Genomic DNA, 25,766 nt, shown 5'->3' with positions numbered 1-25,766 from the left:
GGTCAATATTTTTCACTTACATGTTCATCACTACTGTGATACAATAGTAACAGGAACTGTAATACAATAACTTACTGCTTAGGGAAATGCTAAAGGCTTTATTTATTATCCCCTCTCCCCAGGAACCAAATACTTGTGGGATGCAAGTGCTACTGTCATTAAAGAAAGGTTTGGGAAACACTATCGATAAATAAACTCTTGGTTCCATTTGAATTTCTTGGATTCTGAGATATCACCAGGAGGAGTGTGGGCTAAATGATAAGGTAAAATTATAGTAATAAGAGGTTTGGAAAGCTAGAGAATCTGCTGCAACACTGGAAAGCTATCATTTTCTCTAAATGGTAGTAATCCTTTTTTCTTCTATTCAAGTACTTCTTAAGGTATACAGTCTAAAGGACATAATAGTTATAAATTTTATTCATATTTATAAAATCACATTTACAAATTACTTCTGTAAAGTTCTTTTATGAATTTATAAGGTCCTATCTTTGTCCATAGAGAATATCTGCAGTGTTTGGCTGAAACCTATGGCAACTCTCTGGAGATGCTCATAAACCACATTTTTAGTCTGCTGAGAAATTAAAATACCAAGTTACATGATAACCATATGCCCCCAAATTGGAAGGAATGCCTTCATTTTCAAAAGACTACTCATATATGAAAAGATATTGTTCTGAACACAAAATCACTTGATGGCACATAATCATACAAAGAATAAGAGAGAGCACACCCAACCGTCACGCTTGTCACCACGTTCCCGGGGAAGTCACAATTCCAAGGGCTTTTGATGCCAGCTCCACCTGCTGTCACGCTGCAAGCCCTCTGAACCATCGGGAGGATGGTGCACAGCAGCACGACAACGCCAACCACGCTACCGCTTTCATGTAAGCATGCTGTCCTGAGGTCTGAAGAAACAAAGCTCAAAACTGCAACTGACTTGGAGCTTCCCATCAGAAAGGGTCTCTGATGAAAAACACAGTTACTCCAGAGCTGAAATATTTTATGGAAGATTTTCTTCCCTAGAGTTTCTCAGGTTGCTATCACAAAACCTGAAATAAACATTTACAGTTGCCTCGTCTGACCTGATTCTGACTACTCTGGTTTGCAGAAATGACCTGAAATATTAATTTTTAAATGTATTTCCTATTGGGTTATCTTGCCTCTTGGGGACAGCGGAGCTGAGGCCTGGATGCCTCTGCAGATCCCCCTCTCTCCTCCAAGCAGGACTCACGCGTGTTTTGGTAGAATCAGGTCAATAAATCAAATCAGGAAACATCTTGATTTAGAAAAGTCTTAGTTTTACTTGGAAACAAAATGGTGAAACAAAATGTTCCACTGCTTTAAAATAATTTTTGAATCATATAATTCCTTGAACACTTTTCATACGTTGACTTTTATCCTTATTGGGAACTGAAACAAATATTACGAACTTTCTACAGGACCATGGATACTTACTTATGACATGAAGCTTGGTGCTGTCAGAAGAGGATAATAGAAGACTGATCATAAAGCTATCCTTTCAAGGTTCTTGCTTTTCTTTGTTATAATCTGTTAAAATTACACTTCTTAATACTTGTTATTACCTTGTGGACCTGCTACTATAAAATCGCTGAGCTTGTTACTAAACTCAGGGAGGTAAGAGTTTCGCTCTGTCTACGCTAAACCTGTGCTTCAGTTACTCTGGGTGTGGAAAAATATTACACATAGACACAATATTTATACATATATATAGACATGTAGATACTCAAACACACAAAAACCACAGTACTCATGCACTTCTGCATAAAGAAAGAGCAAAGGTAAATACATCAATCGAACACAATTTGCATATAAATATCACATAGAGGTAATTATGGTAACGCTACAATTCCTTATACATTACTCTCATAATGTAGGTCTTAAATTTTTTCTCATTTGATTTCTTCAAATTTCCAGCCACCTTTGTGGATGCCCTTTCTATGATCTGTGAGCTACGCTACATCTTTGAACTGTATACCATGCGCACTATATTGCAAGGGAAGTCAAAGGGAAGATGCTGAAAGATCAAACGCTGCTGCTGTTCACACCCGCTCAGAGGGAGAGTGGCTCTCAAATGCAGAAAGGATCCAGAAAACTCCCTGGGCTTGTAAGCATGGATAAATCACTCCGCAGCTTTGGACTTCTCTGAATGCAACAGAAGTCTCAAAGAAAGCTTTTGAACATAAATCTGCCTGCCAATACAACATTCATAACTGATCAAATTAAGCTGAACTGAATCTTTAACACGTTCTCATCTTTTTTTCAGAATTTAGAGAAAGCAACAATATAGAATGGGATTATACAGACCTGAAATTCCATACATCTCACTCAAGGTTTAATGCATGTGTGCTTTAAATTCTGGCCTATTTAACACATGATTACACAGTTGACCAAATTCCCCTAAGAAAATGTTTCCACAACCTCTTCTTGTCACCTTACAGAAATATACAGCAACATTTTTCTTCTACAGAAGAATCACTTTCTCAGCTAGGAATCCTTACAGACAGCTATAATTCCTGCCCCTGCAGCTAAAAAGTAACTCTCCACTTTAAACTAGAAGATCTGGAAGATTAACATTAACAAATATATGCACACACTGGAAATCAAAAGAGTTTCAGCTCATTTACTATAAAAAGATAAGAAGCTGTGTCCTACCTATGGTGGTAATAACAGTGCCAGCAAAGAAGAAGGAACTTCCCAAGTCCCAGTGACTGATCTGAGTAGATGTGTTTCCTAAAGGTATGATTCCTGCATTTATTGCTGCCACTACTTGCTGCAAGTTTAAAAAGATTTTCGTCAATAGTCATGAAACAATGATATTAATATACATTACACAGTAAATTGATTAAATCACTTGTTTAATCCAAGCAATAAACCAGAAAAAGATCAGTGTTGCTCTGCTCGAGTTTTATCGTTCAGTCAGGCTACAATTTAATCTTCAGCAGACACCCCAAGCACTTCAGCATGCAGCAGAGCTGTAAACTCCAGACTATCAAGGGGACAGTAACAGCATCGCCTTAGCTAGATGGCAAACATAATTATTTTTACTGTTGCAACTATTTGATGAAGAAAAATATGCATTAGACAAAGATTTACAATGAGAATTTCCCCAAATATTCCTCTATTGAGTTAGGCAAGAAAATGTACTTCTTAAAACACAGTCATTTTAAAATGCCAAGAAAAAAATGCCCATGCATTATTTTGGATCAAATGAACTCCAATTAAACACTTTTGTAGAACAGATAATTCAATAATTAAAGATTATCAATTACACATCTGGTTATAAAACTTTCACTATATTAATAAAAAAATCAGAGTCAAATATCAAATGTGTATCTCTACGTTTATACAACCATATACTTCATAAATGTCGTTCTTGAAAAATTTGGTTCCAGCAGCTAAAATGAACAAGCTTGCCATGAGTGACATTTTCATAGTCTCGAGAAATATGAAACATTTCCTATTTCAGCAGTCACCTACTGTAAATGCTTATCACAAAAAGTATTCCTGTTTAGTTATATCTGTATTACAGATATAAACCAGTGTTTGAGTTAAACAGTACACATCAAGAAAAAGTACTTTTAAACTCACAATAGATATTTCAAGGAATTTAAGTTATCATTTCATTCTGAAACTTTAAAACAGGTCTTATTTCATAATCACAATCCTTATAATAATAATTGGTGTTTAACAAAAGAACAACAAAGGAACCAATACTGCAAAGCTAAAATTAACATTTTTAACTAACCAATAGTTTCTGCTTGGCGAGTTGTCCAACAATGATGATGCACATAACGATATTCAGCAATAGGGCAGACCAGAATGGGTTTCCATGTGGGCAGTCTGTTGCAGAGGAACAGTGTTGTGCAGTAGCAATATTTTTTTCAATCCCAAAATACATTGATAATTTGCAAATGAATACATTTTTATTTTGAAAGAATGCCCATGGAAGTCAGTTGATCTGGACAAAAATGACAAAATACCAACGCTGGATTAACCAGGCCATCGATTTTTCATGATGGGGTCTCAACTTAAACCCACCATGTCCAGTTTGCCATTTTCAAAGCTCAGATGCACAAAGCAGCCGTTTTAAAGTCCACAGCTGCATCTCCGCAGCCACAGGGATCTTGCTGGCACACCTAAGCCATTTTCAACATCCAGGGCTGTCAACAGAAAGCCAGCCGGGGTATCTTTACATAGACTTACACCGTTTTATCTTCTATGCCTTCAACTGTTTTAACTTTTTTTTTTTTTTTTAAACACCAGAAAGGCAGACATCAAAGATGTGGAATTTTCAATCCTACTGAGGAAAGAGAAAGCATGGGCAAAAGGAAGAGGAAGAGAGTTTAATTTTCCTTTGGCTTGGAAGAATAGAAGCTTCTTCTACGTTTGTCCATCACATACAACTTGGCAACAGTAAATACAGCAGCACTGATACTGGCAGGTATTTACATTACTGTAGGAAGGCACACGTCAGATTAAGCAGCATGTGAAAACCATCCCTTGTATCGATTTTATCATTTAGGCAATACAGACATTTCTCCAACTTATAAACCCCAGTGCGCTGCACTATAAAGCCTACCGAATACACTTTGAGTACCGTTTCATTTCAGTGGACTAAGAACTTTCATCACAAGTCCCTGTACCTGCAAATGGGAACATGCTCTCCAGTGAGGATGTCATATGGTAAAGCACTGGATCAATATAGTTTTATGGGACCGTTCGTGTTTTATTACAGTTTATTGTACTGGATGAATGCAGTACCCAGAGCAACGCTCCTGTTTAGGCAGTCTAGCAAGACCAAATTTTATACAGACCCAGATGTAAAATGTTTTCAGACCTTTGTATCATCACTACATATTTTTGAAACCATACTACCTCAACATCTTTTATAGGAAAGGTGTGCTCAAAAATCCATTACAGCTATGCATTTCCTAACTGCACCATACTATACCTACAGACTTCCAGGAAAGATGATACAACTTAAAACTACTCTTTTGGGCCAGACTTAATAAAACACAGCAGATGGCTACAAAAAACAATTAGCCACTATTATTACATCTCTGATTTTAGCCAACTGTTAATTAGGAAAAACATCAGGGCAAGCGATGCTTTCTTTTCCTGCATGCCCCCAGCTTCTGACTAAGCATGGTTTGGGGGACTTTCTGAGTGGGAGGCTGCATCTGCATCATGGTGTTCGGATTGGTTTGGGTGGATCATTTTACCATGAATTTATCTAACTACTTTGGGAGCTCGCTTGTATTTTGGGAGGCAAGTCATTCTGTGGCAGTAAGTTCTGCAATTTACTTGTGGATCATTTATAAAGCATTTCCCTGGTAAGATTTTTATGTCTTCAAAGTAATTTTATAAGTTCTTCATGTTATGAGAAACACTTGAATGGCAATTTATTTGTCTCCTTCTAGAAATTAATGATCTTATCGACCCATCAGCTGTCTCTATTTTCCAAATTAAAGACTCTTTCTTATTAAATAATATATTTACCCATGTAAATAAATCTGTTGAATACTGCAAATAAGCATTTTTTATTGCCAGTATTTCTCACTGACTTTCTTTGTACCTTTACTGATTTACCTTATCAATTGTTTTAAACATAGTTTTAGTCATAAAGGGTCGGATGATCCCTTCTTCATCACCAGGTTATTAAGTTTCCAAACTATTCTGCTTCCTCCTGCATTGCTCTCACGTTTGGGAGGAGCCAGCCTTAAATACTAACACAGCTACTGCACTGTATTCCTTCAGAGTCTTCTGTAAGAGTCTTCCTTACTAACAAGGATGGCACTTAGGTAAGGTTGCTGGTTTACTGAGGTCAATAGTGCAGATTTTTTGGGAGAGGTAACTGCATTTTCAGTTCTTTGGATCAGAGGACATCTTTTCTTCTTAGTTTGGTCAGTGCCTATGAGCAGATCCTCATCTAAGACTATTTCCAAGCATAATTTTAAAAGAAAAAAATATATAGCGTAACTACTAACGTGTACATTTCAGGGCACTAATTTCAGGGTAGCATCTTCTTTCTGACTAACATCCACCACAAAAACTTGGATACTAACATTTCCATAGCCCGGAATAAAAGCCCAGACTCATGCAGCTGGTTTCCAATAACTTCACTAAGGGCCAGGATCTCACCCTCAGTGTTCAAATAGCACGCTGTTCATTGTCAGGGCTGTTAGATTCAATGTTCTCCGCCACTTTATTCTTGGTTTTCACCTTTTTTTCCTGACTGGTGCCTTACTACTAGAGCAAACACAACCGCTTCTTTTGTCACAAGTTTGGCATGTTATTCCTTCCCTCCTTCCTTCCTAACTTCTGACACCAGAGCCCTTCAGCTTATCCTCATTTATACAATAGCGATAGTAACTCTGTGCATTTTGAATCTCAAAATAGTTAGAATCATGAAAACTCTATATGATCTGTGCATTTGTCATATGTTGCAGCCTGTCAACACTTTGTGTGATCTTTACATGTGAATTTCTTGACTTTTAAAAAATTACAGTATTAGAGTTTACTAGAGTGCGTCAGTGGCAAATTAGCTAGTTTTTCCTGGGTTCATTCCATACACAAACTAAATTCTGACTTAAAAACCAGTTGTTTCACTTCAGCACTACAGAACCAGTCAACATTAGAATAGGGATGTCGACAGCTTCAATTCTTAAACTATGTAGATTAATTCACTTCCAGCACATTTGTCTGCCAGTTGTTTCACATGAGATGATGGAGGACTGAGCAGAGGAGGGGTCACCAGCACATGGCACCCAATGGTACGCCTCTGGTTACCGTAAAAGTAATAGGTTTTTCACCATTTGCTCTTCTTTAATTGTCTTTATAACGGTGAAAACATGGGCTTTTTTGATAGCAGAAAGAACTGAGATAAAATTTTCAAATATCTAAAAATTTTAGGAACTTAATTTCCGTTTTTAAAGTTCTGTGGATTCTTAGGCTAGCTCTGTACTGTATCTTAGGATAGGCCTAAGCTGTGCCTGAGTACAAGTCCTAACTTGCACTACATCCAAGTAGATAGATAGACCCGTATTCGGGAATAAACTTTAGGAGAGTATCAGAGAAAAGAGGCAGAGACACTTGAGCCCAGCGTGGCCAGGCCAGGCATGACTTGCCTTACTTTCAGAAACAGGACCTGAGCTCCACAGATACATAAGCATTGCATTCAGGCTGCACTTTTTTGCTTGAAAGCAGAACGCTGGGAAAAGGAGAGCGACAATATAAAATCTCATTTTAATTGAATGTCAGCTTTTCATTTCCTATATAATTTAGAAACACTTTCTGGTAAATACATTGCACGGTTTTGTATTATCGCATCCCTGCGTTCACGCAGTTATCTGTCCGTAGAGGCCACGCTGAGCTACCCTTGCAGATTAAGACACAGAATTTTGTGACTTTTTTCTGTCAAAACAAGAGATAACACAGCCTTTCAAACAGCACAGTCATTTTGTGAAAACAGAAGACAGTTCTCTTAGGTCAGGGATTTCAACCTCTGGTCCTCTGACCCTGCAGGGGGTCAATGGAGATGACTGACAAAAGCCAGCCTGTTGGCGGTAGGGCAACACGCAGTGAGCAGGGGTCTGCAGCACCACAGGAGCCATGCAGGGGGGTGATCAACTGCGAAGGCTAGCCTCTCGTTGTCTACCACTGTCTCATACGGGGATCGGGCAGAAATGAGTATGTGTCGAGCCAGTCGCCCTAATAGTCATCTCCTTGTTCCACACCAGGCTCTTAATATGTGCTTTTGTACCATCTTCCAGTCACTTCACTTTTATGAAATGATGTAACACAACGCTTCATTACTCTCAGCTTTTCTATCCAAAGATTAAAATAGAAGCACCTTAAATTATGCTTCTGATAAAACACAGACCACGCAGTCTTTCGTCACCCAGCTGGTCAGGAGTTAGCTTGTGCTTCCTGGCAGTCATTTAACAAGCAATGTCAAAAAGTCAGATATGCCTCAAAGTTTCTGGAAACTCATTTCTCAGCCTGCATTTCTTCCTTCGCTGTCCTGCTGCCATTTGACAAGAGCACTCTCTCACTCTCCAGTATAACGATAAATCTCATATGGCCCAGCTACTGCATGAGTCCTGCGTTTTTATTTCAGCTTTGGTTTACAAAGAATGGAAATGCTAGTTCTTTGTTCAGAGGCACACTAGGATGCTTTTAACACTTAGCAAACAACTCTCCAACCTCCAAAAGCACATGCTCTTGAAAGAGATTGCAAGGATGTTTGTATTATAATCCTGTGACTCCATGGTTTTCTTTTTAGTTTGTATAACACATGACTGTAATCTGCACTGGAGACTAGTACCCAACACCCTGAAGAATTGAAGAACTCTTTTCACCCTGTGTTCACAATCTACTTGAACTAAAAACACGTAGAAACATATTGAAATACATTTCTATTTCTAAATATGCATTACAAACAGATTATGTATATAAATTTTGTGTGTGTGCATACATATATATGTACACATACACGGTCAGGGAAGAAGGATTTTCTTTGCTTCTTGAGATTAAAGACGAAGAATTATGCAGACAGCTGCTCAGCAAAACTGACTTACTAATGAGTCATATCTGCCACCCTGTTTAAGACAAAAGCTGTCACTCAGATGCAGTCAAGCTAGCTAGGTTCTAGGTCCTATAAACCTGTTCATCTGAAGTAAATGTATCCTTTAAGAGCCCCAACACCAGAAGCAGCAAAAAAAGTTAGAAACCAACCTGCTTGAACAAAGAAGTGACAAGGGCAGTTAGAATGCATTTATTATTCTCCCCAAAATCTGCATTGCTCATGAAGGATAAGGACTATGTGCTTAAAAAAAATTCCTTTTGGTTTAACCGCCATGTAGAAAACAACTACCGAAAAGGGAGCTGTCCTGTCACTGAAGGGAACGCTCCCAGGCAACAGGAAGTTTGGCAAAAAATTCCCTCCCTCCAGGAGCTAAGCGCAGAGCCAGAAGAGGGGATCGGGCTGTAAGAGGAGAGCAGAAACCGGAGCAACCCCAAGTGAGGAGCGCCCACAAGCCAGGGGCTGCTGCAGCCCATCCGGACTCGACCACAGCAGGTGGGTATCTGTGCGGAGGGCAGGTCTGGGTAAGGTTATGATCAAAGGTCTTTCACAGAGATCTTTTATTTAATAATTATTCCTCTGATCTGGGGATACAGGGAGAATTTGGAGGGCTTTACTGTGGAAGGAGACAATAGCATCTGAATCTTTATTTCTGACAAGAGTGATGCAGAAAGCAAATACGGGGGTGAAAACTAGACTTACAGACTCAGCGAGAGGAAAAGAGAAACTGGACATCACTGTACCAGTTAGGACTACCTGTATATGTAAAGTTAAGAATACATACACTTGAGTGCTTTGACGGGCAGACACTTTACTAAGGATAGACATACGCAGAAGGTAACACCACAAACTACAGTTCCTGCACTTCATGTTTTAACTACTTTGAAAGTCATTCATTTCATGTTGCTTTGAAAACACCAGCAGGCAGCTCTGCTATTGGTATTTGCGATTTGTCACAAGCTTCGTGTCTGACATGCAGACAGTACACTAAAAACTTGATGCAATGGTACTTTGGATCCCCAGATAAATAAATAAAATATGCTGCAGCATCAATTTCTTTTTTGCTGGTCTATCAATCTTTTCGAGGCTTTAAAGTTTACAAAGCATGAACACCTGCTGCTTCCAGGATAGGATCCAGACATGGGATGGTTCCTGCTTCCTCTTGGAGAAGCTGGAAGGAACTTCAAAAGGGAGAGACTAAGAATATTTAGGGTTTAAACTGGTACATTAGATCTCCCTCCGAAAGTTCCTACTTAGAGGACCTGTAAGCTACAGCTCACAGAACTGAGAATGTCTATAAATGTTGTGATTCAAAGAATTAATAAAATTTGATTCAAGCTTAATAGGCTAACCTAATAAATTTTAAATTTGTTTAAATAAATTTCAGATTTGTCTGAAAACAAGATCTTTGCATCTCTGTGATTTATTAACTCAAAAAAAAAATGATGCAGCAAGCTCAAATACCTTCTAATCTCTGGAAGAGAAAGAAGGATTTACAGTTCTTTATTTTAACAGTTTTCTACATAAGCAGAGAGCTTGTGGCTTAAGGAGCTTATCTGGTTGAAATAACATATTCCTGAGGATGTGGCCAAATTAATTTCTTGAGGCTACAATGCAAGTTGTAAAAAAAAAACAATGAAAAAGATACAAAATCAGCTACTGGTGGAGGTGCAACTTAATGTAGCTAGCTACCTTGAACTATAAAAATGAAGCCACAGAAAACACGTATTTTAAAGTAAAATATTTTTAAAAGAAATTCATCACGTAAGAAGCCATGATGACATTCTGGTGATGGCAGTTTGATGAAAGAAACACTACTCCCATGTCATTTGTAACTGTGTCAGACTTTCCTCAAGAGAGAGAAAGAGAAAACCACATTTTTCCTCAAGGGAGATAAAACACATTTTGGTCTCATTCACAGTCTAAGAGATGAATGGAAAGAAAAGGGAGAATGCAGCTGATGCAGATGTAAGATGAAAACAGGCATGGGACATGACTGCGGACCCCAGCATGGAGAGCTGTTCTCCTCATGTTAACCACAAGCCCATGCAGAACCCAAGGAGATCAACTTGTGGGATCAAGATCAATTCAGCTAATCTTGGTGGTTCGTTAATTCTTTTGTTTTGTTTTGTTGTTTTGTTTTGTTTTAAATGCAAGCACATTTTTGTGGGCATTCGGTTTTCAGAAGAATCCACATACCATGAAAGGAGTTGGACTTAAAAATCTACAAGAGTCCTTTATTGCTGAAACAGCTTGGTTCAGCACTCTGAAAACTTGTTCAGATTTCAAAATGAAGGCTTTATAAGACAAAAATTACCACTTGGAACACATTCAAAGATTGTGCTGTTTAGTGTGATATTATTTTTTCCACTTGTTAGAGTTTTCAGAATAAACATATTTGAAGGATGCTTCTGCTAAAGGAACCAAAATGAGGTATGTTCTGTTATTAAGTTTCAGTGTACCTTTACTTCAAAACTCTTTATTAAGTTTCAGAATTAACTCATTAAGAAAACTAAAGTAATTCACACCAGCTTGCTGGGACACTCTAGATATTTGAAATAATATAGCTGAAATTTCTCTTATTTCCAATTTTTGTATGCAAAAATTATAAAATTTTGTATGCAAAAATAATACATTAGACAACGATGCTTGGGGATTAAAAGGATTTTTTTTTTTCATTTTGGTTTATAAAGGTCAACACTAAAACAAATAACTGCTGAGCAACACATAATTAGGTGATATTTACATAAAAAAACCTCTTCTCTTTTTTTTTAATCAGCTTTCTCTTTGGCAGAGGGACAAGTATTTGTCTCTCATTGCCAAGACATTCCACAATACCCAATACTGGTCACATCCTTACCTCCATGAGTTCTGGGGGACAGAAAGCAAATTCCTTTCCCCCCCATAGAGCAATGAAGTGTATGAAATCACAATAATGACAATTCTGCTAAGTTGTTGGATATCATATTCAATGAGGCTCACCTGTCCCCAGAGACAAACTCTTGACCCCAAGAGATGTCATGAAAGTATATGTGAGTATTTGATGGCTGCGCAGCCCTGCAGGAGGACATGCGTGCAACCTGAACACCGGCAACGTAACCTAAGTTCTCTTTGCATTTGCTGCTATGCACAGGTGCATAAATACAGCAGGAGGATTTTTCTAAGTACCTGGCAATACACTTTGTGCATCTGAGTTTGGAAAACATCTTGAACATTTCTAGCAGCAAGCTTACTATAGGGAACAGTCAATACACTAAAAGAGAACTAGAACTAGATTGAAATAATTAGAGATTCAAGTTCTCTAATTAGAGAATGTTTTTCATTTTAATGCTTATTGTTATTTGCATGTGTATAGCTGGATTATTCCCAGGTTTCTATCAGCTTCTGCCCACAAAAAGTTCAGTGGTGGGGAAAAAAATCTGTTCCATGCAAGATGTAAAAAGTCCCTAGTGTAAATGGACATCAGGGTGATACATGTTGTCACATATACATAAAATCCACACAGTCTGAAGTACATTTACTCTTTTATGCTGTCACCTGGCAGTTACCTTGCATTGCATGGCAGGGTCAAGTTGAGAGCAGGCATGGACAGAGAAACCAAAACACCATCCATGAGAAATTGTCAAGAGTTCCTCTTCCAAAAAAAGGAGTAGCAGCAAAGTGTCTGGCCACATCCCTTTCTACAGCTTTATAATGTATTGGATATTATATATAACCTTCACCAAACCAATACTTTCTCATCTGTTAATAACTGAGATCCTTTCAAGACTTTCCAACTGAAATTTTAAAAACCAAAGTTTAGCATCAGACCATGCACGGCTTGCTGGGCTGTTGTATCCTCATTAGATTCACCAAGGTAGTGCTTGTATATTCACAAGCTTCCTGGGACGGTTCTTTAGTTGTAGATTTAGATATACCACCACCGATTGCTGTGCACTGCTCACCTCAGCACTCTTGCGTACAGCACACAGTGATCCACTTAATATTATTGTTAATACTGGCTTCAGGCTACAGCAAAAGCAGTCGAAATTGTCTGGGAAAAAATGGCCTCTTGGGTGTGCAGATATGCTCTGCGTGACTTGTGCTCATTTTAAGTATGGTACTAAATAGAAGTGCTCAAGAAATATCAAAAAAATTATGTATCTGGAAGCAGGTCTCAGGGTGATACGTTGCTGCTGTTCATTGCAGGTATATTTTATTATAGTGAGGCAACAAGTACATGCAGTGGTTTAGACTGAAAAAGATTTGCAACACTGGACCATGGAAGTCAGAGATGGAGAAGGTCATGAAGACCACTTCTTTTCTCAACATACGACCAATGCTGCTGGACCGGGCTGAAAAGTTATGAGGAAAACCCAGGTCATTTTTCTGAGGCAGCTGAGGCTACTTGGCTGTCACCACCAGAGCACTCTATTTCATTAATTTTGCACATTTTCTGTGCCGTGTAGCAGCTCTCCATTGCCCCATGTTTCACATGTGTATAAAATATATAAAGTCTATAAAAGTAGAATTCTCACTGAGTACACCTAGAGGAGCCACACAATCAATGTGAAAATACAGTTTCAGGAATTTGAAACCCAGGGAATAAAGCTGTGTGTGCTGAAAAGTTGGCAACAGCATATATTGTCGTGCCAGGAAGGTTTTTCGGTGATTGGTGAGATAAAATACGGATGGAGAAGATAGGCAGAGAAAATTCCCTATCCTGTGTGGATTTACAGAAGCGCACAACTCTGTGTTGTAATCGGGTCTGTGGCAAAGGGAAGGTTTTAGCAAAGGTGATGGAAACTAGATGGTCCCTGGGTGCTAGCAAACTGGACTTTCATGCCACTTGTACAATCTTTTTTAGCTGAATTTGTGCCCTCAAACTAGTCTCCCTAATTTGCTCACCTGACTGAGCCACTACACACTGTACTGTCAGTTAGCAGTCTTGGACTAGTCAAGCCTGCTTCAGAGTAAGGATTAAATGGCAGATTAGAAGTTGTGAAGACTGAAGAAGCCTGGCACGGTAAGCACCTTGAGCAATGACTAGCGCGAACCAGAGCCAAACCAGTTTCTGGAATCCCAGAACACTAAGTTCAAAAGGAAAAGTTTATAATGAGTTTCATTATAGTTTGACTCAAAGTAAATACTTGATTAAAGAAGACATTACAGGCTGTAAGCTCTGTAATTTTCTTCAAGCATACTAATAATTCCAGCTTCCTACTACACTGGTACATATTAATTTTCAGTTTTATAGCTTTCAGTGAATTCTTAAATATCATTTACTTTTTCCTCACACAGACTATTTATTTTTATTCATACAGACACGCAACGAAAACTGAAGAAACACTGCTTTATACTGTAATAGCAGTCAGACATAAACCCAGAGAGACAAAATGTATTCCAGTAATTTAGCTTCTGAGACAAAGTGGTAAGTAGGGAAGAAATATGACCCCATGGTTAGGGTAGCAGCCTAGACTTGGAAAAATGGACTTGAGACTCTGCTTTACCACTGATTTCCTATTTTACTTTGGGAAAGCCACTTAATTCCTGACCTTTAAACGCCTTGATGTAATTTGTTATCACTTATTCTGCATAAAGAAAGGCACCCAAATGCACTCGTAGGACCAGGCTCCCTATGCCTCAGCTCTCCTCCTACAAAAGAAGCGTAACAGCACAGTCCTACCTCCACTTCGTGGTGATCTTCTTTGAGGAGAAGCAGAAGGGAACAAGGAGAAATCAAGTTTTGCATTTAGCCCAACAACAAGCAAAGCAAACTCTTCCCAAAACCATCTCCCATCCACGTGCTGCAGGAGGCTGTGTCACCCCCTCCCGCCATGCTTCACAAGCCTGAGTCTTTCTGGTCACGCCAAGATTGCTAGCGAAGATGGGAGCTAATGCAGATCTGTGCTCTGATCATTTTACTGAAACTGTCATTTATTTTACGCAGAACATCAAATGGGCATTGAATGCTGATGAAGTGGGGTTTTTTATTACCAATCTGTGCTTCTCAGTAGGGAATCTTAAATGCTAAAATATGTAAGTACTCCAGAGCAAATTTCAACAGTTTTTGCCTTAAGGACAATCTCATAGATGATGTAAGATAATATTGCTTCAAAATTTCTATTTTTATCTTCACGAGTACAGGATCTGACTTAAAAATTTCATATGGGGATATTTATACTACCTGCAAGAGATTGTTTTAATCAAAATGTGCAAGTGTATTTCTCTGAAAGATTATCTCACATTCCATTTGTAAAACACTGAAACATAATTATTACACAGCATCGAAATTCATATTGACAGCATCTCTTCAGGCATGCCTAGTCAGGACACATGGAGATAGGAACTGCCTGACAGTCATTTAAAGGGTGGCAGTTTTGGAACACATTTTAGCAACAAGGCAGGGGAGAAATCACAAAATACAAGACATTTTCACAGTTTGCCTTTAAAATTCAGAAGTAGTGTGCCATAAAAATAACTTGGTGTATCAGAGCTCTGCATTTAAAACAGAAAAAAAAAAGCCAGGTGTCCGTGCTGATGCTCAAGGGAGATTGGTCTGGAGAGGTAAAATCAAGTTCTAAACTCCCAGCCAGATCTGCTGTCAAAAACCACCTCCAGAAAGCAAGCTTTGCTGCCTGTGCAACTGGCACACTCCAGAGCTTGTGCTAGCCAGGGTCTGGATGCCCGCCACCCCCTCCTGCTCTCCGGTGTCCCATCTCAGGCTCTGCAGACCCAGATGGCCCCATGCTACTGTTAATGATGGGGGTCAATCCTTGCCAACTCTTGGCTGTTCACTCCAGCCTCCCGTTTCATGGTCTCATCACCAGAACTGACATTATTTGGCAGCCCCTTGCTGTTCCCTGCAGTGCCACTGGATATTCGTAAGAACATAGGAAGGTGGGATTTAAGTTGGAGAGGGCCTCATGAGGCTCTGGATGTAGCTCTGTGCTAGTGCAAATAAATATTTCCTATGGTTCTGAGGCAGGTGACCTGCAAGAGTAAAGTCATGTTAGTAGGAACACACCGATGAACATCAGTTGTGGATGAGCCTTAAAGAAGCAGAGAAAATTGAGATTTAAGATCAAAATAGCAAGTCCATGGTACTTTCCTCTATTTAAAACAAAATCAATAAAAAGAAACATACAGCTGGAAGGAAAGCTAGCTTGATACAATCATGGTAAATTAGAAGTCCTTTAAGGCAATGGACGCTGTATTTTCTTCCTCAGAATTAGGCATTTCAAATACTGACAGACCTAGTAAGGCACAATCAATATATCAATTCCTTAGTGAACTATTAATTATATATATCGCTGATGAATAATCATTTAATTAGCATAACGGGAGACTTCAGTGAAAAGGCTGTCTACCAAGCATACTGGACCTAAAAATAGCAATAGCTTTTCAACCAGGAGGCTTTGCATGAAAAAGCTATTGCTCAGCTTCTGGTCTTAGCACGCGTTACATCGCTCGGCCAATACAGAGCTTTGCGAATAAAGTTTCTCCCCTTTATCACAGCAGTGCTGCCATATATAATTTGTTCCTCTAAGGCATGGTGGCAAGGGTTTGGTATGGATTACCTGAATCAGTTCATCAAGCTCTGTTGCATTCACACAGGAATGCTGAGATACAAACGTCTGCTTCTGAATCACAATGGTGGTTTTCTGGGAGGTCTCATGAGGCTGCTCCAGGGCTTTAAATACTGTTGCTCCAATTATTAAATACACGACTACCACCAGAAATATTGTTGAGACTGTCTTCCATTTCATAACATTAATAGCCGAATCGCTTTCCTCCCGTGAAGAGAGCACGGTAGGCTTGGTGGAAAATGATAATCTTGGTTTGGAGTTCTGAGTGGCCGATTTGGGATCCAGCAAGTCAGGTGCCGCCACTGGCAAAACAGAAAAAGAAAGTTAATTTTTACAGCGCCGCTCAGATTTCGTTAACTGAACTTCTTGCCAAGAGATTACAGAAATGCTGTTGCTTCCAACTGGAATTCTTAAACTGCTGAATCTTTCACATAAAACCCCATGCCACGTTACAAGGAAGCTTCTGCTCTGAGTAGTATTACCCACTTTACACACATTTGCAACATTTTCTGTATGTGTCTGTCCCCTTCTGGTATTCGCTCATTTCATAAACGCGGATTTCCCCTATGCTCCTGCATTTAAATTAGTATAAGGTGGTATTTTGCTGCAGAGATCCTTCACATCCGCTGCTCTCCTAAGCACTGCTAAGCAGCTTTCCAGCTGTGTTGCACCTCAGCGTTACAGAGGTAGCAGAAAAATACAAATCCCTCTTCCTCTCACCTATTTTGTCCTGCACCCCGACAAATGCTCTCTGACAACAGTTGCATGATCACTTCCAAACTCCACGGACACAACCATAAGAACAATACATCGCTCATCATACCAGTCTTAAAACGTTAATTGCGTATTGATTACACCTTTCAGAAAATACCAGTAAAACATATGTGTACTTACTGGAAAAGTCACCCATTTGTTAAGGCGTGTATTTTTATTTACAGCTCCAAAAACCCACCGGGTTAGAAAAAGAGCAGCCGAGTGTGTTATCAAGTATCTCGGTAACTCATGTGACTACCGGCAACTACACTGGCACTAAAAAAAAAATCCACCACATCAAGTGCAGGTAAAGATCTCCCGTGGGAAGATGGCCACAGCAGCTGACCGCATAAGCTGTATTTAAATTGTTTTAAACTACAAGTACATTGGGAACGGCCGCGACGCCGCTTCCAGCCGCCGGTGGGAAAAGCCCGGATCCAAATCCAGAGGAAAGTCTCCCTCCGGACGGCGGAGGGGGGACGCGTCCCCAGCAGGGCTGCCGGTGGCGGGGGCACCCGGCAGGCTCACACCCCCCCCCACGCCCCCCGGGCACCCCCCGGGCTCCGCCACACACCTCGACGCCGGGAGAAGGGGCCAGGAGGGAGAGAAGCAGCCCCTAGCCCTGGCCGAGCGGGGACCCGGGGCACCCCGCACACCCCGCGGGCTGGGCGCCGCGCACCCCAGGGGCGCCGCGGTCCCGCCTCCCACTCCCGGTCCCGCCGCCCCGGCCCCCGCCCCGCGGGCACCGGCGGGACGGCCGCGCTTCCCCCCGCGCCCCGCACCTTGGCGGGGGGGGGAGCCCGCTCCCCGCCGCCTTCCCGTCTCCCGTCGCAGCCCCCCGCGACCCTCCGAGCCGCCACGGATGGTGCCGGAGGCCGCGGCGCTCCCGGCGGGGACCGCTCCCCTCCCGGCCGGCCCCGCCGAGCTCGCCGCCCGCCCGCCCGGGGCAGCGCCGACCCGCCGCGGCCGCCGGCGGTGAACAAAGGAGCGGGCACCGGGCACCGCCGCTTCGCCGCCGGCCCCGCCGCCCCCCTCCGCGCGGCCGGTGCAATGCGCCGGGAGATGCCCGCCGCCCCCGAGGGGCGCAGCCCCGGTGCGGCGGGCAGCGACGGGCGAACCCCGAGCCGCCGGGGATGCTCCGCGTCGGGGAGCGGCGCGGGGGCGAGGCGGCCGGCGGCGGGGCCGGGGCGCGGCGCGGGGCCGGGAAGGGAAGGGAAGGGAAGAAAGGGAAGGCAGCCAGGCGAGGTACAAAGGGGGCCCGGGCCGCCGCGGAGCGGGGAGCATCCGGGGGTCCCCCCCGCTCCCGGGCGCGGGGGAAGCAGGGGCGCATGCAGCATCCGCAGGGCTGGGAGCGGGGAGGCACGCCATTGTGCTCGTACTCACTTCTTATTTACCGACCCGGTGCCCTCTCCTCGCTCCACGGGCAGGCATTTTTTCAGGGCTTGGGTAGATACAGTTAGAGCGAATTAAAAAATAAAAGAAATTGTAAAAAAAAAAAAAAAAAAAAAGGAGGGAGCAGACCGAGAGGAAGAGGCTGATGGATGGGTCTGGAGGAGAGGGAGCGGCAGGGGCGGGCGGGTTGGCAGCGCGGATCCCGCCGGCTCCCCCCGGCCCCGGGGCGTGCGAGGTGCCTCACGTCGCGCATCGCGCATCGCACATCGCGGAGTGTGTGTGTGTGTGTGCGCGTGTGTGTGTGTGTGCGCGTGTGTGTGTGTGTATGTGTGTGTGTGTGCGTGTGCGCGCGTGTGTGTGTCCGTGCGTGCTCCGGTGCGCGGGGCGTGCGGAGCTGCCCGAGCCCGGCGATGCCTTTTGTGGGGCGGCGGGCACCCCCGCCAAGGGTTGTCCCCCCCGCCCCTCCGCGCCCCTGTTCCGCGCCCCCCCCCCAGCGCGGAGGGGGGGGGAGGCAGCACCACGCCGCTCCCCGCTGCTCCCGGCCCCGGCCCGCCGGGGGGTGCGCGCCCCTCCGCGCAGGCAGCCCGGCAGGGGCGGCGGGCAGATGCTGCAGGGGCGCAGGGGAAAAAAAATGGAGGGGGGAAAGCGGGGGGGAGGCAGAAAGGTAGCTGCGGAGAGCAAGGTCTCGCCTGGAAACGGGCGAGGAGACAGGCGGGAGGGAGAAGGCACCGGCTACCCCCGCCAGCAAGACAGGACCTGCCGGCGGTCCCCGCTCCAGCCCCAAACGCGACCGCCTGGCCAGAGCCTCCCCGTGAACTTTTGAACTAGAGGAAATGTCACGGCAAGCAGGAGCGGGGGGACAAGCGGGGAGACCCCGGCCCTCGCCGGGAGCGGCGCGGGGCTGCGGAGCAAGGCGGCTCCGTCCTTCCCGGCTTGGCCTGAATTTTAACCCGTGCGCTTTGCAGCCCGGTGTTTTGCTGCAAGGAGTTAACTAGGTGGGATCTGGGAGTCAGGGATGGTAGCTGCTCTCCTATCGCACGCACCGCCAGCGTACTGCCTCCTTCCATTTTAGTCTGACAGATACATCAGAAATGCTGCTTCAGCTGTGGTTTCTGCGACTAAAAAGGCTGAAATTATTCTTGTTATCTTTGCCACGAGCTAACTCCCCCATTTCCCGGTCATCTATCACCTGTGACATTATCCATGGGTCAGTTGTTCACACTGAAGTGATGAACATCTACACTTGCCTAAAAGGCAGAAGAGGATTTACCAAGAGGATCCAAAAACTGCTGCCACAACCACTCTCTAAAAAGTCTCTGCAAACACATTAAAAAATTACTCACCGTAACAAATGGCTATAGGTCACAAGCATTTAAAGCCAGAGGCTGTATCTGTAAAATGGCCAAAGTCAGTCATACATTGGGTGTTTAATGGGCTATAATCCTGCTCAAATCAGCAGCACCATCAACAAACACTTTAGAAGTCACTTATTTTAACACTTCTCCGTATCAATGTGACATAATACAAATGAGTGTAATATTGAGTTCCTTAGGACTCCAATTTCAGCAACATCAATCACGCCAATCTTCCCTAGTGTGTTCACACATCTCCGTGCGATGCAGCATAGGGCTGGAAGCTGCGTCTGCTATTTCAGTTTGAGCTGTAGCTCATCGTTCCCCATTGCCGTGAACCAGCAAAGCAGTTGTCGAGTAACAAGAGCCGTTGGGCCCAATCCAACAGACCCTTTCGCAAGTAGAGCGTCAGTCAAACGGTCGACTTCATCGACACAGTCCCAATCCTCGAACAACAGAAGTGAAATACCTGCTCCTGTCTACTGATGCTCCCTTGCTCAAGGGATTCTTGAAGATGAAAGATTTTCACACCTGGATCTTTTTTATACCAAAAAAAATCATTATTTTTTCCCCTTTCTCCCCAAAAGATTTCCTAACCATCAGCCTATGTGAACACTATCTGTTCCTATCTCACAGAAAAGAATAATTTCACAGGATTTCTTCCAACATCCTATGGGAAAACAGGCATGAAAATTGTCCTCCATGTTGACCTGTGTCTCTATGAAATATTGTGGAAAATAGTACTACATTAGTACTACTTTAGCAATCTAAATATTTGGGATAAGATTTTGTTTTTCCTTGAGTGGAGGAATTATTATTAAAAGCTGAAAAAGGGTCAGACTTATTGCTTACAGTTTGAAATCAGTGGGAAGCCTCCCAGTAGCTTCAGGAGGGTTTGGATCAGGCCTTAAATTCAGGCACTCCACCCACCGGGCAGACACCATTCTGAGATCCACTCCAGGAATGACTGCATTGGTGCCTTAACTTTAATAGCTGAGGAGCTGTCTCTGTGAAAGCATTTCCGTTAATTACCTAGTAAATATCTCCAATACCTACTTTCAGTTGGCTGATCCTTTCCACCTATTCTGATCCCAGATGCAATCCTCAGCTGGAGCTTATCACTTACTTAAAGTGGACTTGAGCTGTGCTTTCTCATTTCTACTACAGATACAAATGCTCCACATACGGTGGGTGCCTTTAATGACAGGCATCTTCCAGTCCAGCAAGAAAACCAGTAATTCTTATTGTGGTGTACGACAAAAAACGTTGTGTGTAGCAACTCCTATTTTCTGGAGGCCTTATATAGCACCAGCATTTATTCTGTGGAGTCGTGCCCTCCAATATTGTTTTTGTAATGTACACCACACATTGTTTGAATATTGTGTGTGACCATTTTGCCCTCAGATTTGGAACTGACATTCAACCAGTTTGAAGCATCAGGCCTGAGCTTTACTAAACAAACACACTCAAATGCAGCGTAGCACTGAGAAAACATACCACCAACCAACACGGACAAGATTAAGTAGTAAAAGAGGCTACAACACAGAGCTCCAACCTTGCAAGCAAATGGCCTTGCTACTGAGCCAAAGAGATTTATCTGAACAAACTGAAAAAAAAAAAAAAAAAAAAAAGGCCCATAAGATTAAGTATATGCAGGTTTGTGTATTTCACGCTAACATGAGAAAGACTCACAAAGTACAGGACTGTCAAATGCTGTCTAAAAATGTATTGGCATGAGTTTGGTATGGCCACATTACTCACAGACGGTGGCTGCTGGAAGCTGCTCAACTCTTTGAAATGTTAAAAGTAGGCTCAGCCGAGAGAGACAGGCATGCAGCATGCAGAGGAAGTCAAAGTTGCGTGATAAACATAGCAATCACATATTCATACAAATAACAGCTGTAGATGATCTAAACATAGCCTTGGTAGGACAGGAGCACACTTGTAAGGAAATAGTTATTCCAGAAAAATATCACCCTAGAAAGACCAATTTAAAAAGTGTACATAAAAAGTTCCGTTATCTGTCACTAACACTTTCTCTTCCTCTTTCCAATTGCAGGAGCCATCCCCTCCCTGGCAAGCCATGAAGAGCTCTTGCTTTGTACCCGGAGCAAGGGGCTCCTGCTAACCCCCCACCTCTGGGCACAGCAAATGCTTTTCTCCTTTAACCAGCTGCGTAACAGGAGGCACCACAGGTTCCAGCCTTCTTCACTCTTATTTAGCTGCCAAGGATTTCTGCGTTCCCAAGGGACTGCTATGGCAAGGCTTCCAGTGAGGGCACTTCCCTCACTTACTTCAAGAGACTATTCATATGGGCAGCTATTTAATTAGCCGCAGGGGACCCACACCTTTGATCAAACGGTGTATTGCCATAGGCTTCAGGCCTTGCTGTGGACACAGCATCTTCCCCTCTAAAGGAAACGACACTTCCTCGTGACATGAGAGCGGGAAACCTCTGCCTCTCTTCAGGATGGGCCAAACCATACACACAGTAAAAGTCAGGGATAAACCTTTGCTACTGCTGAGTTTTATTACAACAGAGCTCAACAGAAATACTACAGGACTTATTTAGTAAGTTAATTTTAGGGCTCATTTTACTTATTCAGTGGGACTTACAAATTACTTGTCTCTTGACTTCTTTGGAGACATTAAAAGATCTCTGTCAGTTCTTTATGGATAATTATGACATTAAGGCCATGCCATGTTACTGTATTCTGCCATTAAACCATTAGTCATATCCTGTGATGGGAATTTACACTAAACGAGAAACTAATGGCATACAGCCTGCTTCTCCTTTGAGCAGATGAGAAGACAGACTGTGTGCTTTGCATGGCAGTAAGGACACAGGGGTGCTCCCAGTGACCACACTGAGACCTCACCCTCCCAGCCTACCACCAACGTTAGGAGGCCAAAGAGAAGGCAACAGGCAGGAGACACTTGCAGCCAAGTGATGCTCAGCCCTCATCTGCCTCTGAAAATGGTAAAGCCTTAAAGCAGTCCCATTTAAAAATAGTTTTAATTCACTTTTTGAATGAGTTAAGCATATACGGTGCAACTAGAATATGTATTAATGAGTTTTACCTCACTAGCAAGCTATTACATCTACCATGAGTCTTACAGTGTGACAAATTATTTGTTCAACAGAAAAGCCATTGTTTCTCACCTCATCAATTACTAGAAAAACTGTTTACATGTGCCCATCTATTTTCATACAGCTCAGTTGTCAGTTTTAATTAGGTTCTAATTCTTTCCATCACCAGTAATTCTTATCTATTTATCCACGTGCAGCAAGTGGGAAGTTGTTTTAGAACCCATAAAGTATTTGCTGTTGTAATTAATATTGTGAATGCGTATTTTTCTTTACTGGCTTGCAAATCTCCCAGTGGGTTTCCTCCCTGCCTGTGTCGTGTTACCAGACCTAATGGGATTTATTTGTCACATGTTCTGCCACTGTTTTTTCATATTTGCTTTCACAAATCTGTTCTGCTTGGACAGCTTCAGAAGCAACAATTATAACTAAATTTTCAATGCCATTCTCATCAATGATAAATGTGAATTGCTATATGTCACCTTGCTTATGGATTATTCATGCACAGGAAAAACTTACTACTACTTTGAATTACTGATCTCCTTGAGGGAAAGCTAGTGGTGCTTTGGGATGATTACAAAATGTTTTTCTGTAATCATCAAAATGTTCTACAAAATTGCTGCTTTGTAATTTGTTTTTCATTTTTGCTAGTTGTGGTCTCTTCAAAATAGGAGACTGACAATGGGAATATCTAGATTTTATATCTGGCTGTCCACACCCATTAGTACCAATCATGCAACTGTCCTCATAGATTTTCATGGCACTACTGGATGACTTATGAGATGGAAACCTAATCTCTGTATTGTCTTTGCAGGCTGGAAACAAGTTTGGAGTATTTTAAAAGAAAAAGAACATACATATAAGACAGCACACATCAGGCCTGACAAGAGAATGGCCAACGATTGTGCTGATTCTAAAGGTAGTTCTCCTCAAGTAAGTAAGCAAGTGCTTACTCCTAAACTATATCTTGAGGAGCTGGGGATTTGATTTTTATATTTGTGAAGTACTACATCCACATTTTAACGAACTCTGGAAATACTGACACAGACCTATGGCACAACAATCTGTAAATAAAATAAAATACAGACAGAGGACACTGGAAATCACCTAAAACAGCATTAGTGCTTTTCTTGTAGAGTAATCCACAAATAAAATTTGGAAGAAAGAAAACAAATCAGACAAAGACAAGAGAAGAGAAAATAGCCCAGGCAATACTAAATAAGTATCATGCAGGGATAATGAAAGAACTTGCTAGCAGAAATAAAGAATACAAATGAGGAGATGAAAAAGGAGAACATTAAGTATCGTCTATGTTTTAAAACCACCAGACTTAGTCTACAAGGCAGTAGCCATAAGAGAAAGTGCAATGAAATCTATGAATTATTTTCAAATGTCCACAGGAGACTCCATTTTCTGGCAGTCTCTGCGTGTTCAGTTGCATGGAGATACATCTGGAAAGGATGCTACAGATTTTTTATAGAAAGACAGCATTTGGTAGTCTTTTTTTTTTTAATTCAATAGCTTGTTCTAAGGATAGACCTCTTATTTTATCTCTTCTCAATTATTTTCTAATTTTCTCCTCCCCCCATGCCAGGCACAGACTCACAAATCACACTGTGAAACTAAGCTGTACGCCAATGCTAATGTCAAAATATGGCAGTTGTAAGTAATGGTTAGTTAATTTAAAGAGGTATAGAGCTTCAACTTTTAAAACTCTGAGCAAAAAAAGTGTCTCCCAGATTTATACTTAAGTGCCTAAACAGAGGTGAAGAGGTAATTTCATATCACATTAAAAGTTTGGCTTTGAAAATCAGGGTGTCACAACAACTTCACAGCTTTATCTGCAAAGGATCACCTGCCCTTTCCAGTGACCAAATCTTTCTGCTGTGATAAAGATGCCACTAGCAACATGTAGGCAGAAAGCTGGGTGAACTGAGCCCAGTTTTCATAAGGTGCTTGGCCAGCGAGAAGCATAAATTGCTGCCATTCAGATGCATGGTGCATTGGCATTGCTCAGCACTTGCATCCTTGGATGCTCTTCCCTCTATTTTCTTTAAAGCGTAGACCTTGAAATTCTGGGCTTGGTGGTTTACTCGTGGGCTGGCAGCTATGGGCTCTGTTGGCAGGACAACGAACTAAAGGTTCGTATTTGTCCTTTCAGCTTGAAAGTACCTGCAAATCTATCTTTATGTTTTTGCTAGAAATAAGGTCTTTCGGTTGTGTCGTCCCACTGATGTTAAGCATGCAAGGAAATTGATTCACTGTTTTGTACAGTTTCCTGGTTTATTTTCAGCTGTTAGAGGGAACATTAAAAGCTGGTCTCCAGTTCCAAGGAAAATGTAGGTACACAATATAGGGGAAGATTGGGCCACGTTTTCCTCTCTGCATAGCAAATATAAACATACCCCAGAGGTAAATACCCCAGGCACCAAATAGAACCAGACGCACATAGGACTGTGACTGGTGAGAAAGTTACTTTATGTGACCCCTTCACATAAACCAGCTAAAATTAATATTATGAAATTTCCATGACATTTTAGCAGCCTGGCCATGAAGGCTGTTCTATTTCTAAAATCCTCAACATCTTACTATTTTTATAATCACTTGCCCAAAAAGATCACTTGCCCTATTGCATAAATGGGCAAAATAAGATTGTAAAACATCCATTACGCTAGTGTAGAAGGTATTCTTCAATAAAAAATATTATTTTTCTGAATTATTTGTATTGGCAAGAGATATAGCATAAGTGACCCCTGTAACAATTTATGTAAATTTTCTGTGATTTTTTTGTTGTTGTTAAAAGTGGGAATATACCAATTTAAGAAACATGATTGCTAAGAAAAGTTAATAGAAAAGCCATAAAGAAACCAATTCCTGAAATTATTGCCTTCCTAGCTTTTCATGTTCTCTTTCAGAACAACTTCGGATATTAAGGGGATTACTACTCGAAAAATTTACTTAAGGCATTATCCAGTAAGAATATCTCAATGGAAGAATACAACAAAAGC

The 25,766-nt window shown here is 42.0% G+C and overlaps 1 protein-coding gene across 1 annotated transcript in view; it reads right to left on the bottom strand.

Annotated features, from left to right (window-relative positions):
- Positions 1–18,270, bottom strand: part of KCNK2 (potassium two pore domain channel subfamily K member 2) — a 77,848-nt gene extending 59,578 nt beyond the window's left edge. Inside the window, exons 1-3 of the mRNA XM_075749250.1 lie at positions 17,501–18,270; positions 16,165–16,475; positions 2,674–2,791 (exon numbers count right to left, since the gene is read on the bottom strand). Coding sequence (XP_075605365.1) covers positions 2,674–2,791; positions 16,165–16,475; positions 17,501–18,263 — 1,192 coding nt within the window. The 5' untranslated portion in view covers positions 18,264–18,270. The remainder of the gene's footprint in view (positions 1–2,673; positions 2,792–16,164; positions 16,476–17,500) is intronic.
- Positions 18,271–25,766: the final 7,496 nt, after the last annotated feature.

The sequence above is a fragment of the Balearica regulorum genome, chromosome 3 (assembly GCF_011004875.1).
Source record: "Balearica regulorum gibbericeps isolate bBalReg1 chromosome 3, bBalReg1.pri, whole genome shotgun sequence".
NCBI classification, from domain to species: Eukaryota; Metazoa; Chordata; class Aves; order Gruiformes; family Gruidae; genus Balearica; species Balearica regulorum.
The sequence above is the reverse complement of the archived record's forward strand: the minus strand, read 5'-3'. Positions and strand labels throughout refer to the sequence as shown.